Here is a 20,044-nt window from a genome sequence, read left to right as displayed (position 1 = left end):
CCCTGTTTTCAGCCCCTGCCTTATCTCTAAGACATTCAGCTTGTATACTAGAGATATATTTAGAAAGGGAAGTCTTTAGTACAGAGTCTACAAAAGTGTCATCTTAGTAAGTTCTATTAAATACTAATATTCAACATAAATCATCTGTTCTTTGAATATCAACTCTAAGACATCAGTGATTACATCTTTAATCTCTAAAGCAATGTTAGGAATGTTTCACTTTGTAAGTTCAGAATTAAAATATATTTATAACCCTTTGAAGTTGAAACAGACTTCAGGACAATCGTAATCTTCTCACTTTAAAAATGAGAGACCTGAATTCCAGAAATGTTATTTCTTACTTGATTAGTGATAAAGCCAAGACTGACATTGAGGACTCTCTGCTCCATATTCTTTCCACTGAAACAAGCTGTCAATGGAGGTGAGGTTTTAAAGTAGAAATAAACAGTAGAGCTTAAACTATAAACATACAGTGCTAGAAACCAAAATTTTAATTACTTCATAGAGTGGCTCTTTAAATAATTTCCTTACCTTATCAAAGGGAGGGTAATAATAAGGTTGTTTCTTATTTTCTGGAAATTTAATATGCAAAGCTGTTGCATTTTCAGTGTATGGATTTGTCTGAACGGTTCCCATTGGATTCAACATTTCTTCTAGTTCATCTAAAACATGCAAATAATTTTGATTCTTAAGTAAAAAATTTTAAAACTAAAACAAGTTATAGTAGATTTACTCTCATAAAAATTACCTAAAAAGTGTGTCACCTAAGGAATATGGCAGACCTTTGTATCAGTAAACCTCTAATTTTCTATTAATGCTTGGGACAAAATTTCATTGTTGAGATTGCCCACATATTTAAAATGATAAAACTAACAAAAGTTAATGGCTACATTACCTCTTACTTCAAATTTGGTAAGTATTCTCAGTGTTGAAAAAAACAAATCATAATTAGAACTGCTTCCCCTCCATTCAAAGTAGATGGACCATAGCAATTATTATTTTATCACTGTATATGGACCTCTTAATAACATGTAATCTGGTTTTCGCAGTCCTCACTGCACCCAAGCTAGTATTTTGCAAGGTATCAATGACAATCTTTCTGGTCAAATCTAATGTTGTTACAGATCCTTTATTCTGACCCAAATATTTTCTGTGGCAATGCCTGTAATACTCCACTCACCTAACCAACTGCTTCTTGCTTCACGGCACTCCTTCCTTCTCTATCAACCTAAACACGGCACATTCACAGAACTGTGCTTGGACTCAGGAACTTCAAGGCAGGAGAAAACCCCTCAGGTTTATATATTGTGAACTTTCTAATTTCACAGGTAAGTGAACTCAAGATTTTTGAGTTGGGAATACAATCAATCTAAGGTCTCTACTCTTCAAAGTAATTTCCTTTCAATACTGATTTTTAGCATAGCAGTTCACGCTGTACCACCAAAGGTAAAAGACAAGGTCCATTCTGTCCAGATCAAACACACACAAGGTATGCAAGCTCAGTTCTCTCCTGAAGGTAGTAAACCTTTACAGAGCATTTCCATGTTTTAGATCCTTGATTCTTTGCTTATCTAAGATTTTTCATCTCACAGATTCAATTTTCACATGTATGGAGGCAATACTGATAATTTATATACTTCTACAGCAGGTTTATGAGCAGATTATAATCCTTTACTTGGTCTCTCTAGTAGCATTATATTAATTTGTACTATTAGATGCAATCTATCTGAAGCCAACTGTAGCATGTCAGTACTTATGAGAACCAAATATAATGAGGCAACCTTATTAAAAAAATGACATAAAGGTGGCACTTGTACATACTATAAATGGAGAGTTCAAATTGATATAATTTCTATTGGAAAGCAAGTTGTGCTTATCTACTAAAATTATAAATGTGTTTAATCTTTAACTCATAAATCCACTTCTAGAAATAAATGTGCATGAGCAAGGTTATTCATTATACTGAGATTTGAACTCCAAAGTTAACACACACACAAAAAGAAGCAGTTCTCTGTGTAGATACATAAGCAAGGAGCAAGAAAGGAACAAGAAAAAAAGCATGGAAAAAAAAGAAATCTGCACGTATATGCCCTAGTATATGTACATAAATCAAGAATTCTAGGAAAGATAGAAAAGAAACCGATCAACCGAAATTCTGTACATTGTAAAGATGACCCAGGGACTTAAGAGAATACATTAGTTGTAGCTCCTACGTTTCTAGTTTTACCCCTGATAAGTCTAGAGATGATTTTTCATTTTTATTATATATTTCCTTAGAGATGAAGTCAAATTCAAAGTAAGCCAAGTCAATACCACCAAAAATCATCATATTTACTAAAATTAGCAGTCAGGTTGCTTGGTAATTCTGGAGAACATTTGTGAATGGAAAAACTAAAATGTCAAGGAAGTACAGTGCTGAAATGTACAATTTTCACTCCATTATGAAAACACAAGTTCTTATAAGAATTGTGTCAAATAGACATACTGCTCTATATTTGAGAAAGAACATGCTTAGTGAAAATTATTAAGGATTTAATCAAGTGAGAATAGGAATAGGAGAATATACATACACACAAATAATAAAGCAGGAGGAACTCAAATATGTCAGTAAATAACTGACTATCCAAAATTAAATCCAGGTAACAATTACTAATATATGAATATTTACAAATGTTTCTCATAAACAAAATCATTTAAAAATTCAAGTCAGTTCAAACTTTATGAAACACATTAATAAACCAAGAAAACATGAGGAAGAAAACCATTTTTGTATTACAATGCTTAAACTAAAAATTCTAACTTTTGGGAAAATAGTATGGAATAAAGGTAAGGATTGAGTAGTCTTTTATTAAAACCTTGCTTTGAGTGAATTATGTAAGATTGACTAATTTATTCTGAGCTTTGCTTTCCTTGCTACTAAAAATGAGAATTAAAACAATTTACCTCATTTAATGAGAATATTTGAGTAGCAATTGAAAATATGGCTATGTGACTAATGCTTCACTAACTCAAATTTTGATTACTGAAGAAGCCAATTAAAAAATAAATGTTCATATCATTAATCTCATTTTAGTGATTATTCTTCCTAAAGTGAAGATGGCAAAATCAGGATTAATAAAGAAGACATTGATCCACTTATCTCAAAAATAAAAAAACCTATAAAACATTTAAAGCAAGGCTACAGTCATTGAAATAAGAAATATACTCAAAAACAAATTATTGATGGATACATTAAAAAATTTCTGTAAATATGTCCTGAAATAACACAAAACAGTGGTTTGTTTACGGAATTTGAAGAATGGTGAGTTACAAAGAAACTAACTAGATCACGGGACAAAAGTTACTCTTTAATACTAAGGATTAGGATGTAAATCTTACCAGGAAATGAAGACCAGCTGTGCAATATTACGTCTCCAGATCTCAACTGTCCTTTAAAGTCAAAAACCATCGTATTTACCCAGGCTACAGGATAATGCTGTTGAAAAAGATACCATTCCATAAATAGGCTAAGGAAAAACTTGAAGGAATGAGTATGTTCTTATTCTTACTGTTTCAGTAATGTTAGTTCTCAAAATTTCTAAAATTCTATATGATTTTCAAAAAATCATCCAAAGTGCAAACAAAATTTACGTGGAAAAATGTTCAAAGCCTTTACAACGGTTAAAGGAAAACCCTGGAGGTCAAATAAAGTCTCACAACAAAATAGTATATCCATAAAGTGTAATATTTACTACAGAGTCTTTGAAAATGATGAGGACTTTAAATAATCCAACAAAAATATGTGTGATATAATATCAGGATATACATTTCTAATACTTTCAGCATATATAAATTTTAACTTAGGAGGAGGCAATGTCTCCATTGTAGAATTTAATACATGTCTGTATTTCAGTATTTCTCTAAAAGAAGGCACTGAACTTATAGGACTTTTTCTTTTTTAAAAAAATTTATTTATTTAGTACAAAGGTAGGATGACAGAGAAGAGGCAAAGGGGAGGAAAGCTGGGAGGGAAAAGGAACAGAGATTCTCCGTTCACTCCCTAAATGTCTGCAACAGTAAGGCCTGGGCCAGGCCAAAGCCAGGTGTCCAGAACTCAAGTCATCTAGGTCTCCTATGGCGATGGCAGGAAGCCAAGTACTTGGACCACCATGTGCTGCCTTCCTGTGCACATTATCAGGAAGCTGGATCTGAAGAAGAGCAGCAGGGACTACAATCAGGCACTTTGATAAGGGATGGGGGCTTTCCAAGAGGCAGCTCAATCTGCTACAACATAGCTACTCTCCGATGGTAGAACTTCTACTTAAACATTTAAGCAGACTATTACCTTGATCCCAATGTATCAAAAATTTATAAATACTCACATACTTTAAAGAAAAGTCTGCATATCAGGGAAGGAAAAAACAGTAAGGAGGGGCAGTTGTTTAGCCTAGCAGTTAAGACACCTGTGTCCCATATACAAGTGCCAGGGTTTGAGTCATTGTTCTAACTCCTGACTCCAGCTTCCTACCAATTCAAAACCTGGAAGCCAAAGAAGATGCTTTGAGTAATGCAGTTCTTCCCACCACACAGAAAACCCGGCCTGACTTCCTATCTCCTAGCTTCAGCTCTGGTCTAGCCTCAGCTATTGTGAGCATTTGGATTGTGAACCAGAGGATGGGAACATTCTTTCTCACTGTCTGTGTGTGTGTGTGTCTCAAGTAAAGAAATTAGAAACAAAACAATACAAAACAAACAAAAAACTAAGAAATTAACCCTTTTAGGCCTTTTTTGTCACTAAAACAACTTTAGAAGAATGTGATAATCAGAGCTTGTATTCTCATGTTTAGAATAAAAGCACCTAAATTTGTATAAATAAAGCAATGCAGTTTTAAAAACACTTAAAATTCATGTCCTCCATTCCAACAAAGAAAACTTTTAAAAGGTAAGAAGAAAATGAAAAACACTTGACTAAAATTATGAAATGGAAGATCAAAATACGACAACAGGGCAATAATCTTATATCTATGATTTTCAAAATCCAAGCAGCTCTGAAAACTGAAGGCTTATTCATATCTCATGTGATAACAAATCACAGGCAGAGGTGATATGAAGGCAATCAAAGAATTTATATGCTAGATTTTTGGTGAATGTTCATATATTTCACTTCAAATATTGGTATTTCATGACACATGTGTTGGATCCCACAAGGTGTGCTGAATGAAGTAAAATCTAATATACTTCTACTAAGATGCATAAAATTCTCAAACACATCTGGGATCTGAATTTTCAGCTAAGGGACTATGGTGGTCACATTGCCTTTAAAATAGAAGTACATTCGTAATAAAACAATTCCAGTAAGAAATGTACTAAAATTTGCCAAAAAAAAACATGAATGAAAAACATAAACATGGACATTTGCTGTCTTCCTGAAATTAGTCCTGAGGGTTCAAACTGACATAATTTAACTTACATTAATCAATTATTTCAAACAGTATTAAAATCAGCTTATTACATAAAACAATTTTCAGAATTTATTATGTCATTACCACTTTTCCAGCTTTCCTGATGGTCTGATATTTAGAGGGATTAATGGTTTTAGTTGACTTCTTTGTTTTCACTTTATCTAAAACTGCATAAACAGCAAAACACAATCGAGCCATTCTTGGCAAGTCACAAGTATTAATATCAAATTCCAATGGTTCATTCCAAATGTGATCATTTTTCCCCGATATCTCTGAGCTTACGATGGTTTTACACAGGAGCTCGGTACCGTGAAAAAGACCAGCTCTGACATGAACCTGTAATGAAGAAGACAAAAGAACAGAATCATAAATACCACAAGAGTGAAACAGCTCTATGTTCTTTTTTTTTTTTTAAGATTTATTTATTTATTTTAAAGGCAGAGTTAGAGAGAGAGAGAGAGAGAGAGAGAGAGAGAGAGAGAGAGAGAGATATCTTCCATCCTCTGGTTAACTCCCCAAATGGCCACAATGGCTGGAGCTGGGCTGATCTGAAGCCAGGAGCCAGGAGCCAGGAGCTTCTTCTAGGTCTTCCACATGGGTGGGTGCAGGGGCCCAAGGGCTTGGGCTATCCTCCATGGTTTCCCCCAGCACATCAGCAGGGAGCTGGATTGGAAGTGAAGTAGCTGGGACTGGAACTGCAGCACATATGGGATGCTGGCGCTGCAGGCCATGACTTAATCTGCCATGCCACAGTGCTAGCCCCATCTGTATTTTTTTTTTAAAGATTTATTTTATTTATTTGAAAGGCAGAGTTACAAAAAGAGAGGGAAAGACATATAGAGAGATCTTCCATCGACTAGTTCACTCTCCCAGTGGCTGCAACAGCCAGGGTTGGATCAGGCTGAAGCCAGAAGCCAGAAACTCCATCTGGGTCTCCCATGTGGATGGCAGAGGCTCAAGCACTTGGGCCATCCTCTGATGTTTTCCTAGGTGCATTAGTAGTGAGTGGGATCAGAAGTGGAGCAGCCAGGACTTGAATTGTGCTCATATGGGATACTGGCATCACAGGCAGACAGCTTAACCTGCTGTGCCACAACACCAGTTCCAAAACATCTCTATTTTGAAGAATGAAGAATTTTATACTGGGAGAAGCAGCACAACAACTTTTTGAAAGTATATCTGGCCATAGACCATCAGACTGTAATTAATCTGTATACTGTTCATTAAACTGGTTAGTTTAATCTCTTTTCCCTTACTAAGTAGACAAGCTACAAAAATCACCAAAATACTGGCCCAAAGGCCAGAGGTCACAAGAGTTTATTAAAGAGGTCTAAAGAAATCAAGACAAGAAGTATAAAACTGTTATCATATGCTTACTCCCATGGACTTCATTGCTGTGGGACTTTTGTCACTCTTCTGTATGGATGGGAAAAAATGGATCTAGAGGCTCCAAGGTTTCTCCCTACTTCTAAATAACTTAGGAATTTTTTGCCATTCTATGTCATAAGCAACTAGAGATATTCTATTCATAATACACAATTATCCTACAACATGTGTCTCACATTTTCTGTAAAGGACAGGTCCAGGGTAATATAGGGCATATATATAAAATGTCCCAGAAAATTATACTCAGTCTTGTGTGCATATTTGTTTTAAAAGCTGTGACCTAATTATTTCCAATTTAAAAATCTGTGCTAAAAGCAGAATTAAAAACACCATCAGTGCTGGGTGTTGTGGCCAGCAGATTAAGCTGCAGCTTGGACCAGAAGCCTGGCTTCTAGTCCTGCCTCCTCTTCTGATACAGCTTCCTGGGAATGCACATGCTGGGAGACAGCAGATGATGGACCAAGTGTCTGGGTACCTGTCATGCACATGGAACACTCAGCTGAAATTCCCAGGTCCTGGCTACAGCCTGGCCCATCCCCAGCTGTTGTGGTCATTTAGGGAATGAATACCAGATGGAAGATCTCCCTCTTTGTTTGTCTCTGCCTTTTCAAATAAATAAATTTTAGAAAGCTTTTATGAATGTCAATTTTGGAAAAAGAGGACAAATAACAAAGAGTATCCATTCACAGATATGAAAACATCAAATAAAAAAACTAAATATTGACAAAGTAGGATCAATTTTAAAATTATAAATATATATATAATATTACATTTATGAGTTTAAAACTTATGAAGAACTATTACACTATAATATCGCACCACCACCACTCTGTTTTTCAAACAAATAAATCTTAAAAAAATTTTAAGCTAAAGTAACAAAGTTGGTTATCATGAATACAGGTTACTGAAACATATTAAAGACTAAATAGGGGTTAGAAGGCATTGCTGAAAACACTTACAGTAAATACACAAGCCACTGTGAACTTATATCTTAACATACCAGTTGAGTCCCTTCAAATTCAAGAAAAATAAGAGTATTTCTTCTATTCAATCCCCTTGTCACATTTTACTCCAATCCCTCAAGTACTTATGCCTTGCTCCTTTGATCCTCTATATTGGAAAAATCTTCCACTTCGGCATGCTATAAACTTGTGAAAGTCTCTCTCACATTAAACTCAAAAGAAAATCTTCTTTAGAAGCTAACTAACCATAATCACCTATATTTTCTACCACCATGACAACAAAACCAGCATCCACTTAGACACCTTTATGTTTTTTACTTTCACTCCATCATGTTTATACAATGGCAAAACAGATTTATGATGTAATCTTAAATGAAAAACTGAGTGGTCAGCATTGTGGTGCAGCAGATTGGGCTACCTTCTGCAACACGGCATATGGGCACTGGTTCCAGAGTCAGCTGCTCCCTTTCCAATTCAGCCTCCTGTTAATGCACCTAGGAAGGCAAATAGAAGATGGCCCAAGTAGTTACCTGGGCTCCTGTTACCGATGTGGGAGACTCAGAATTCTAGGCTACTGGCTTCAACCTGGCCCGCCCCAGCCATTGCAGGGGAGTGAACCAGTAAACACAAGATCTCTAACTCTTCCTTTCAAATAAATAAATATATCTTAAAATAAAATTTTAAAAAAACTATGTAACACATAACACTATTAAAAGCCATGGTCACATGGTGACTATGAAGATGAAAATAAAGGCAGTTTGCAGTAGGACTGCAGGAATATTGGTGACTTTCTGTACCCTTAAAAGACTTGTGGTTTTATTTCATATATTAAATATTTGAAAAATGTCAAAAAGTATCATAAAACGGCTAGATAGTTTAATTTTAAGATCCTATATACAGGGGCTGGCACCATGGTGCAGTAGGTTAATCCCATATGGGAACCGGTTCTAGTCCCGGCTGCTCCTCTTCCCATCTAGCTCTCTGCTGTGGCCTAGGAAAGCAGTGGAAGATGGCCCAAATCCTTGGACCCCTGCACCCACATGGGAGACCCAGAGGAAGCTCCTGGCTCCTGGCTTTGGATCAGCGCAGCTCTGGCCGTTGCGGCCATTTGGGGAGTGAACTAATGGAAGTGTCTTTCCCTCTCACTGTCTGTAACAACTCTCAAATAAAATAAATAAAATCTTAAAAAAAAAAAGATCCTATATACAAATAAAACACCAAAATGTCTACACTCAATATAAAACTCTTTAGATTTAATAAGCATGTAAATGAAAATAGAAATTATTTTTGACACTACTTTTAAAAACAACCATTCAGGTTTTTCTCCCTGTCCTTAAATAGCCAGTTTTATGCTTGTATCATCCCACATCTTTCATTTTTGGTTTGTAAAAATTATAAACCAAGGAAAATTATGAAGATTTATATAACCACATTCCTAGAAAATATTTATACTTACCTTGAAAGCTGTACTCAAAGTATCAAATTACAAGAAAATGGCAACCCTACTAGTATTTTAACAATGAAGACAGATAACTAGATAGAATAGGAACAAGAGAAGAAATATTAACATTTCATTTCTCATTTTTATACTTGATCTAAAAAATTTTTTCTCCTAAGCAATTAAGAATCAGCCCCATCATCAAAGTTTGTATCATCTTTACAGAACTCTTTCCAATGAAGAAATGATCTATTTCACAGCTTTAATCACATGAATAAAATGCTTGCACGACATATACTCAATATTGATCCATTCATTTAAACTAAACTCACAAATAAACTCCCAAACAACTTTGTAAAACACAAAAATTGACAGAGTCAGCTCTCTAAGAACACTGCTTTCTCAGATAAACTCAATTTTATTATACCCTAGTTCTATCACTTTCAAGTGTTAGGATTTGGGGCAGCATCGCTTTATTAGGTGTGTGTGTGTGTCTCTCTCTCTCACTTTAATAGGTGTACCTCTCTCTCTCTCTCTCTCTCTCTGTTTAAATGAAGATCACAAATGCTGATGATGGCTGATTAGTCTCCTCCACAGAGAAGAACCCAAGTAATAAGTAAATAACTGCATTATGAGTGTGTGCCTCAAGAGACAACACTGGAACTCAGCAAAGGAGACACAGGAACTCCACAGGACACAAAGACCTGGGATGGGCACATAGCAAAAAAACAAAGCATGCTGGCAACCTCAACCCCAGCCCCACAGGTAGGAGGAGTCCCCATTGCAGGGCCAGGGGTACATGGTAGAGCACCAGCAGAACCAAGCTCCAGGGATGCTGCACACCGGCAACTTCAGTCATCACCGGCTTGGAGCTCAGCAAAGAGAGCTACCTGGAACATACACAGCAGCTTTGTATCAGAGAAGGACTTCACATAGCTTCTCCCTTCAACAGCCCCAAGAGCACACGCTGCAACAGTGAGACACTATCTTGAAAGGGGAATCACTGTCCTAGTGTTCCACAGCACAGTGGGTCACTATAGTTGACAACTCTATAGTTCAACTATAGTTGAACTGTATTATATACTACAAAGAACTGAAAGCAAGAAGCTGGAAGGTTCCAAATACACAAAAAATTACAAGAAAATGGGAAGACAAGTTGTGGTTTTACTAGTTTATACAGCATTTGTATTGATATATTGTACTGTACCCCATAAAATGCACAAGCATTACATGTTAAACAAAAATTTGTTAACTAATTTTAAAAAAGAGAATAAAGGTGAAATAAAGACATTTAGAGCTAAATAAGTGAAAGAAAAGAAAATAAGGATTGTCGCTCCCCCTCTTCATGGAGGAACGACACTAAACCCTGCGCTGTTCTTTCGTCTGCTCGGCCCTCCCCGGGTTGGCTACTGTCCCTTCCACCTCCGTGGAAGGGCGGTTCCCCCTGGCCACATTCCCCACTTCCGCAGGGGAGCGGCACTCCGCCGGCCGGCTCTCTCGGGGGCTGCACAGGTGTTCCCCTTAGATGTTCCCCTTAGATGTTCCTAGTGCATGCCGTCTCTCTCCTCCTTTATAGTCCTCTTCCACCAATCCCAACTCTGCTACCCACACGCTGAGAACGCTGCTCTCCTCCAATCAGGAGCAGGTCCCACAGTTTATTGGTTGAACTGGAGGCAGCTGTGTAGAAGCTGTTTCCCTTCTCAGCGCCATATTGTGGGAAAGCAGATGCATAGAATAAGTCTTAATTCCAGTAACTTAGTCTAGTCCGAGTTGCTCCCAGTTGCTCCCCACAAAGGATAATAACTGAACCTATCTCAGAGTTGTTGTGAAGCTTCATTGAAATAAAACACATTGGGGCTGGTGCTGTGGCGCAACGGGTTAAGACCCTGGCCTGAAGTGCCAGCATCCCATATGAGTGCTGGTTCTAGTCCCAGCTGCTCCACTTCCAATCCAGCTCTCTGCTATGGCCTGGGAAAGCAGTGGAGGATGGCCCAAGTCCTTGGGCCCCTGCACCCACGTGGGAGACCTGGAGGAAACTCCTGGCTCCTGGCTTTGGATCAGCACAGCTCTGGCCATTGTGGCCAATTGGGGAGTGAACCAGTGGATGGAAGACCTTTCTCTCTCTCTCTCTCTGCCTCTCCTTCTGTGTACTTTCAAATAAATACATAAATCTTAAAAAAAAAAAAAAGAAATAAAACACATTGGCTGGTCAATTGTGCTTAAGATTACAATAAATGGCATTTTTACAAAAGATCTAGCTACCAGCCAGCACTGGACCAGGCCAAAGCCAGGAGTTTCATCTGGGTCTCCCACGGTGGTGGAAGGGACCCAAACACTTTGGGCATTTTCTGCTGCTTTTCCCAGGCCATTAGCAGGGAGCTGGACTGGAAGTAGAGCAGCTGGGACACAAATTGGTGCACCCATGGGATGCTGGCATCACAGGCATCAGCTTTACCTACAATGCCACAATGTCAGCCCCCCAATAAATGGTATTTAATATCAGTAAAATCATGTTCAGAAAGCAGGAAGAAACAACAGAGAACTGTTCCTGTTTCCATCTGGCATTCATAGGTTTTCCTTTCCTAATTTAGTTCAGAAAGATTATGCATCAGTTGAGAATCACCCAATGCATGGGAGTTTAAATTTATCAGAAGGAGGCTGGTGTTGTGGTATAGTAGGTAAAGCTATGATGCCAGCAGGCCATATAAGTGCCAGTTTGAGACATGGCTGCTGCACTTCTGATCCAGCTCCCTACAAATGCACTTGGGAAGGCTGTGCAAAATGGCCCAAGAGCTTGGGGCCCTACACCCACATGGGAGATCCGTATAAAGCTACTGGCTCCTGGCTTCAGCCTGGTCCAGCTCCAGGCACTGGAATCATTCAAGGAGTGAACCAATGAATAGAAGATCGATCTCTCCCTCTCTCCCTCCCTATTTGTGTAATTTGGACTTTCAAATTAAAAAAAATCTTCTTAAAAAATTATCAGAGTAAAGTTTAGGAAAGAGTCCAGCACTGTTGTACAAAATAAGACCTTAAAAAGAGTTTGACAGGCAGAGAAGGAAAAGGAAATGCCTACCTCCCCCACTACTTAAGAACTGAAAATAGGAGATTAATGAGGTGTGATAAAAAGGTTGAGATTTACTGATTAGAAAGGTAAGGGATTGGGACAATTCTAGCAGCTTTACCAAATATAAGAAGAAAGTCAAAAGGGGAAGAGAATGAGTTGGGGCCACTGAATATTAGTTGGCCTTCAAATTGTGTATGTAGCACATGAAACTAACAGAAGCTAAGATACAGAAAAATACTTGGGATCATAAGCATCATAAGCAAAGGGGGTATAGTTTTTCAACTTCTTCTAAGGAAGATGCCAATAACTGCTTTCTAATCTATGAATAAAGAAGAGAAAAATCACTAAGTGGTGTTGAGGCAGGGTCCACACCTCTGAATCAGTCATTTGACTTCTGAGTTCTCTCACCTCAGGATCGCCAGTAGATACTTCCTCTCCCTGTTGGCTGCACAATTAACACCCTGAATTTGATTTCATCACAGTCTAGCCCTCAAAATCATTAATTCTTACATATTATCTTCCACTTAACCTCCCTTCCAACTCACCCAACAATCAAACAAGAAAACTTACACTCATTAAAATCTATCATCAACCAGCACCACTTTTCACTTCTTTATCAGCTTTGTCTGCCATTTTCTCTCACCAAAGCTCTCCAAGCACCTATCTTTTCTTCTGTCACACTTAGCTTTAAGTTCAAACTCTGGTTAAACCTAGTCACCTGCTTTTTCTCTATTTTGGGGCAAACCAGCACCATGCCTGATCAATTTCAAATGTACGATAACTATATTATCACTGCAAAAACTGTTTCTTGCTTTTTTTCTTCATTTCTCAAACCAATTGCTGCTTACTCTCTTATGGCCATTTTTAGAGTGAATCATTGGATGGATGATCTCTTTCTGTCTCTGTCTCTCCCACTGTCACTTTGCCTTTCAAACAGTATAAATAAAATCTTTTAAAAAGCCCTACTTATATTACTTGTTTGGTCAGATTTTCTATTACTTGCAGATGACAAAGTGTCATAAGATGTATCCTGTCAATCTATTTAGAAATTACAAAACGTGAGAACAATAACATACTGTTTCATTGCTATTTACAAGGAAAGTAAGTTACATGAGAGAACAAGTTATATACCTAATATAAAAATCAGAATCCAAGACTTACTGATTAGACATACACCACTGTTACTAAGCAGTGAAGTTACAGGGGCTAGGAGGTACAGAATGAGTAGGAAAGGATTGAAAAATAGTTTTCATCTTGAAAAAATGCAGGGTATTTCACAGGCAGTTGACACATCACACTCTCCATGAAATGCAAAAGATGATTTTAACCCTACTCTAGGCTCACATGATGATCAAAATATATATACATTAATCTCCTATGAGTATATATTTGATCTTAAACAGATACAATAAAATGCTGCCTAATCCTACCCCAAACCCAGTTTTGAGTAAAAATATATATACAGAATTTCCTCAAAAACGTACTATATTTATTTCCTTGGGAAGTCCAAATGTTATCATCCAATTAACGATAAAGTAATCCATGACACAGTATATATAAAATACCTAGATTGAATTGGTTTGGTCTCTCACAGAATGACTCTTTCTGGATCGGAAGTGGAGCAGCCAGGGCTTGAACTGGCCTCTATATGGGATTCCAAAAGTGCAGGTGGCAGCTTTACCAGCTACACCACAGCACTGCCTCTGCTATTTAATTCTTATACTTCAAGACATGATTTGTCACATTTTGTATATGGAATTTAATTTAGAATACGCAGAAAATTCCAGTTCTCTGCTATGGCGTGGGAAAGCAGTAGAAGATGGCCCAAGTCCCTGGGCCCCTGCTCCCACAAGGGAGACCTGGAAGAAACTCCTGGCTCCTGGCTTCAGATCGGTGCAGCTCTAGCCATTGTGGCCAACTGGGGAGTGAACCAGCAGACAGAAGACCTCTCTCTCCCTCTCTCTCTGCCTCTCCTCTCTCTCTGTGTAACTCTGACTTTCAAATAAATAAATACATCTTTTTTAAAAAAAATGTGATTTATTTAACACCAAGTCATTAAGATCTCTGAAAACTCTGCTGGTTTATTCATTAAAATGATGAAAGTTCATAAACGATAACAAGAGTCAACAAAATTATATACTATTCAAATAAGATGATAAAATTTTTGGTTTCTAAATTTGGAATCTCCCATGTCAAAAACACAAAAGTTTTTGGTTTCAAAAAAAAGAAAAAAAGAGGAAAAAGAAATTTCACTCTCTAAAGCTTTATCACATGTAATTTCGTAAAAATTGTTCTATATCCTTTGTCTGCATCTTTAGTCTTCTAAAAAGTAAAGAAAGAACTTTAAAGTACTTTCAAGCTTCACGCAGTCTCATTTTTTTAATTCAACTTTTGTGAACTTCCAAAAAGACAATTTTTTCATAAGCCTAAGGAAAACATTAGGAGAGCAGAAGTCAGGCTTTGTCATGCAAAGGACCTGTCACTGTGCTACAGTGGGAGGTACCAAGCCAACAGACTGCATTCCTGTACTCACCAATTAAATATGTTCTGTGTTGGACAAGATAGGAATTTTTTTTTCACAACATCAACACTTTAATTTCCTTCTTGTTCCACAATATGGTCAAAATCCACTACATTTTTGCCTTTAGGTATTAGATACAAAAAAGAGATCAGTAGTAACATGAACAGGCTGAATTCTCACATTTTCATGAAGTAGTATCACTTCGCATCATTTGTAAAAGGGAAAAATTGCTTCTCCTATAGACACATATGTTAGATATCATTTATATGAGGTTTCCCCCACATTAAACAATTCTCCAACTCTCCTGACACTAGTTAGGTGTCTTACCATTCAACTCTGACACTACATGGAGTAACGTATGTAGGTTTTTAGTTCCATAAAACTGTCCTCACTTCAGATGACAACTGCCATGTTCCACTTTGTCACTTGTACTTCCGCTCAATCTACAGCACTCAATCTGCCTACAGCACCCTCCTCAAGTTCAACAATTTACTCCAATGGCTCACAAGACTCAAGAAACACATTAACCAGTTTATTATAAAGGATGTTTCAAGGGATATAAATGAATAGCTAGATAAAAAAGGTACACAGGAAAAGTCCAGAAGGGTCCTAAGCCCTGTACTTCTGTCTCATAGAACTGGGGTACGCCATCTTGTCAGCATGTGATACAGCCCTTCTAACACCATTGATTAGGATTTTGATGGAGGTTCCATTAAGTTGATGTAGTTCATTAAATCATTGGTCTTAATGTTTAAGTCAATTTCTAGCCTCTCTCACTCCATAAATTACGGGTAGGGATCAAAGTTCCAATCTTCTATTCACATGGTTGGTATCTCTAGCAAACAGTCCCAATCCTGGAAGGGGCTTTCAGGCATGAATTTCTCATTAATATATAAGAAAGCCCACTGCTGTAACTACCCAGATTTCCGTGAGCTTTAGACGCTCTTGTGAAAGGAACTGGGGATTAGATAAAATCTTATAATATGAGATGCTCCTATCATTTAAGAAATCATAAGGGTTTTAAAGATGTCTGTGCCAGGAATTGAGGACAGATTATTTAGTATTATATCTTATTATTTTGTTCTTATATTACAACTTATAAAGGGGTAGATTTATTCTGGATTATTAGTGGAATTCTGTGTGACCTTTAACTAAGGATTTCGAAGATGTTAGAAATGTTTACAGTAAAAATGGATTAACTGGAGCCAACACTGTGGTACAGCAGGTTAAGCTGCTGTTTGAAATATCAGCATCCCATATTGGAATGCTGGTTCGAGTGCCTACTGCTCTGCTTCTGATCCAGCTTGTCTTCATGCATCTGGGAAGGCAGCTGAAGATGGCTCACATGCTTGGGATCCTGTTAACCATGTAGGAGCCTAGGATGGAGTTACTGGCTCCTGGCTTTGGCTTGGCCCAGTCCTGGATGTGAACCAGTGGATGTCCTCTCTCCCCACCCCTACCCCTCTCTGATGCTCTGCTTTTCAAATCTTTTAAGACAAATAAAAATAAATCAATCTTTTAAGACCTTTAAAAAATAAATAAATCTTTTTATAAATGTGTCAATTCATTGCACAAATATTTATTGTTTCAGGCCCTGATACAGGGAGACAAAAAGATTAAGATGCAATTTTCTTCTGATATCTCTTTCCACATCTACATATGCATAGATAGAAAGATAAATATATAGGGGCCAGCGCTGTGGCATAGCAGGTAAAGCCACTGCCTATAGTGCCAAAATCCCATATGGGTGCCGGTTCAGGACCTGGCTGCTCTACTTCCAACCCAGCTCTCTGTTGTGGCCTGAGAAAGCAGCAGAAAATGGCCCAAGTGCTTGGGCCCTTGCACCTGTATGGAAGACCTGAAAGAAACTCCTGGCTCTTGGCTTTGGATCTGCTCAGCTCCAGCCATTAAGGCCATCTGGGGAGTGAACCAGTGGATGGAAGATCTCTTTCTTCTTGCTTCTGCCTCTCTGTAACTTTCTTTCAAATAAATACATACTTTTTAAAAGATTTATTTATTTATTTGAAAGTCAGTTACACAGAGAGAGAAGGAGAGGCAGAGGGAGAGGTCTTCCATCTGCTGGTTCACTCCCCAGTTGGCTGCAATGGCCAGAGCAACACCAATCCAAAGCCAGGAGTCAGGAGTTTCCTCTGGGTCTTCCCACGTGGGTGCAAGGGCTCAGGGACTTGGTCCATCTTCTACTGCTTTCCCAGGCCATAGCAGAGAGCTGGATTGGAAGTAGAGCACCTGGGACTTGAATCAGTGCCCATATGGGATGCCGGCACTGCAGGCGGCAGCTTTAGTGGCTATGCCACAGCGACGGCCCTGATATGTAAACTTTAAAAAAAGTCATTTTTTAAAAAGATAGTTTTCCTGAATTATACTCCTTCTAAAATTCAGATGGCATAAATGTTAGACTTTTCAGTACTATTCCATGGGTCCCTGAGTTTCTATGAAGTTTTTCCACGCAATTATTATTTTCTCTGTTCTAACTGGAAAAAATTTATTGCTTGAGTAATTTTTAAGTTCACTGACATTTCCATTGTGCTATTTAGTCCATTTGATATGGGGAAACTAGGCAGGGCATTAGATAGAAATAGGTGACCTGGAATCTTTGCCAGCCTTGCCTTATAACTTTATGCTTTTACCTGTCAATCTGATATGCCTACCTTCCCAGGAAGCACCAATGTCTCCACAGAGTGGTTATAAGAATCCCAGAAAGCTTCACACAGGCTAAGATCCCACTCTATTTGTCTACTGAATTAAGGCACCATTACCTACTTCACAAAATGATGGGGAAGAGGGTCCTCTTTTACTGTGACCATGCTTGGGGATTCCCCAGTGGCCTTCTCTCGCTCTCTCCCTTCCAGCAACTGTCTGGTCCAATCACCGTGGGGTGTGAATATATGTTCTCACTCTCACTATCTCTTTTAGATAAATCCTGCCCTCATTTTTTTTTTAACTTTTATTTAATGAATATAAATTTCCAAAGTACAGCTTATGGATTACAATGGCTTCCCCCCCCATAACTTCCCTCCCACCCGCAACCCTCCCCTTTCCCTCTCCCTCCCCCCTTCCATTCACATCAAGATTCATTTTCAATTATCTTTATATACAGAAGATCAGTTTAGCATATATTAAGTAAAGATTTCAACAGTTTGCACCCACATAGAAACACAAAGTGAAAAATACTGTTTCAGTACTAGTTATAGCATTAAATCACAATGTACAGCACATTAAGGACAGAGATCCTACATGAGGAATAAGTGCACAGTGACTCCTGTTGTTGACTTAACAAATTGACAATCTTGTTTATGGCATCAGTAATCACCCTAGGCTCTTGTCATGAGTTGCCAAGGCTATAGAAGCCTTTTGAGTTCACCAACTCTGATCATATTCAGACAAGGTCATAGTCAAAGTGGAAATTCTCTCCTCCCTTCAGAGAAAGGTACCTCCTTCTTTGATGACCTGTTCTTTCCACTGGGATCTCACTCGCAGAGATCTTTCATTTAGGTTTTTTTTTTTTTTTTTTTTTTTTTTTTGCCAGAGTGTTTCAGCTTTCCATGCCTGTAATACTCTCATGGGCTTTTCAGCCAGATCCGCGTGCCTTAAGGGCTGATTCTGAGGCCAGAGTGCTGTTTAGGACACCTGCCATTCTATGGGTCTGCTGTGTATCTCGCTTCCCATGTTGGATCATTCTCTCCCTTTTTTATTCTATCAGCTAGTGTTTGCAGACACTAGTCTTGTTTATGTCTCCCTTTGTCCTGCCCTCATTTGTATACTGTATCATGTCTCTGAATTCTTATCTCTGTGGGGGCAAGAACTTGAAGTAAAGGTTAAGATACCAGGCCCGTATCACATTCAGTGAATTTTTAGTTATTGTATTTTTCAGTTCTAAATTTTCCATTTGATGCATCCATATGTGAGAATTTTCTATTTCCTGCCTGGTACTTGGTCCTTTTTCATATTCTATTCAACTGTGTTTGCCTTTAGTCGTTAGAAGATTTTTATAATAACTGCTTTAAGGTCTCTGTAAAATCATCACCACATCTGTATTGTCTCGGCATGACATCTGTTGACTAACACTGGCCACTCAATTTGAGATTTTCCCAGTTCTTTATATGCCAAGTAAATATGAATTGTATTCCAGACAATCTGACCATTATGTTGGGAGATTTGAATCTTGTTTGGAGAATGCTGACATTTTAGTGCTAGAGGACAATGATTAGGTTCAGATGAAAGTTCAATAAGACTCTATGTGAGCTGTAGTTTCAACTCCAGCTGAGTTTCCAAATCATTTACAGAGTTATTTGCATCTCCTATGTGTGCACCAAACATTAACCAGTCTGAGACTTGGCTAATGGCTTAACCCACAATTCAGTTCTCAAAGTATATAAGCTACTAAAACTCAGATCCTATTATGTGAAGCTAATGAACAAATTTATAAGCATAAATAAAAGCTCTTTCCAAGCTTCTCCCACTCTCCAGTCTTCTTTCTTGGTTGCCTGGGGCTCTTCTTTACTTGTTATGGAACCAAAACATAAGGCTTTATTTACCCATACTTCACACTGCTATGGTTAACACTGAAGGATAGTATGATGGGGAAAGGCCAATGGGGAGTTACTCCATTCTCTTGGGACTGTAATTCCTTTCACTGGAGCAGAAGATTCAACACTGGGTTTTTGGCTCCTACCTATTCCCACAACTGTTGCTGCTGCCCTTCTACCACTGCTGCTTCTGCCACAGTACTGTTTAGAGACTTGGGCAAATGAGAATAGAAAAAAAGAAAAATAAACAAAGAAAAGGAAAAGAGAGTGAAACCTATACTCTAAGAGTTAGAAGACTCCTTTTCTACTAGAGCTGTAACTATAGGGCTTCTTATGGTTTCTCCGTCTGCATTAGTGCCACCTCCTAGATTTTGGACAATACTGAGTTAAGGCTACTAGTGAAACACAAAAATACCACAAAGTTAGGAAAAAACTGACCACAAAGCCATTGACTAAAGAACTCCAAGCACTCCCACAGGACTGAAGACATTCAAGTGCCTACTGGCACTGAACACCTGGGATTTGCACTACAGACATCTGTATATGCATAGTCATGTGCCTTGTATGAACTTTGGGATTGCAAATATGACAGATTAGACTTTTGTGATTAGGTTATCCTTTATGTTATAACTGGTTTTAGGAAAGGAGATTATCTTTAATAATAAGCCTGACCTATTTGGTG

The 20,044-nt window shown here is 38.0% G+C and overlaps 1 protein-coding gene across 3 annotated transcripts in view; it reads right to left on the bottom strand.

Annotated features, from left to right (window-relative positions):
• Positions 1 to 20,044, bottom strand: part of PIK3CB (phosphatidylinositol-4,5-bisphosphate 3-kinase catalytic subunit beta) — a 173,854-nt gene that overhangs the window by 55,032 nt on the left and 98,778 nt on the right. For all 3 annotated transcript variants that reach the window (XM_051818647.3, XM_051818646.3, XM_089331163.1), the window contains 3 exons: positions 5,526 to 5,777; positions 3,379 to 3,475; positions 532 to 662 (listed from right to left, as the gene is read on the bottom strand). In XM_051818647.3, coding sequence (XP_051674607.1) covers positions 532 to 662; positions 3,379 to 3,475; positions 5,526 to 5,777 — 480 coding nt within the window. The remainder of the gene's footprint in view (positions 1 to 531; positions 663 to 3,378; positions 3,476 to 5,525; positions 5,778 to 20,044) is intronic.

The sequence above is a fragment of the Oryctolagus cuniculus genome, chromosome 4 (assembly GCF_051225735.1).
Source record: "Oryctolagus cuniculus isolate XC-2025 breed Fujian yellow rabbit chromosome 4, ASM5122573v1, whole genome shotgun sequence".
NCBI classification, from domain to species: Eukaryota; Metazoa; Chordata; class Mammalia; order Lagomorpha; family Leporidae; genus Oryctolagus; species Oryctolagus cuniculus.
This window is presented reverse-complemented; position numbering and strand designations above follow the sequence as displayed.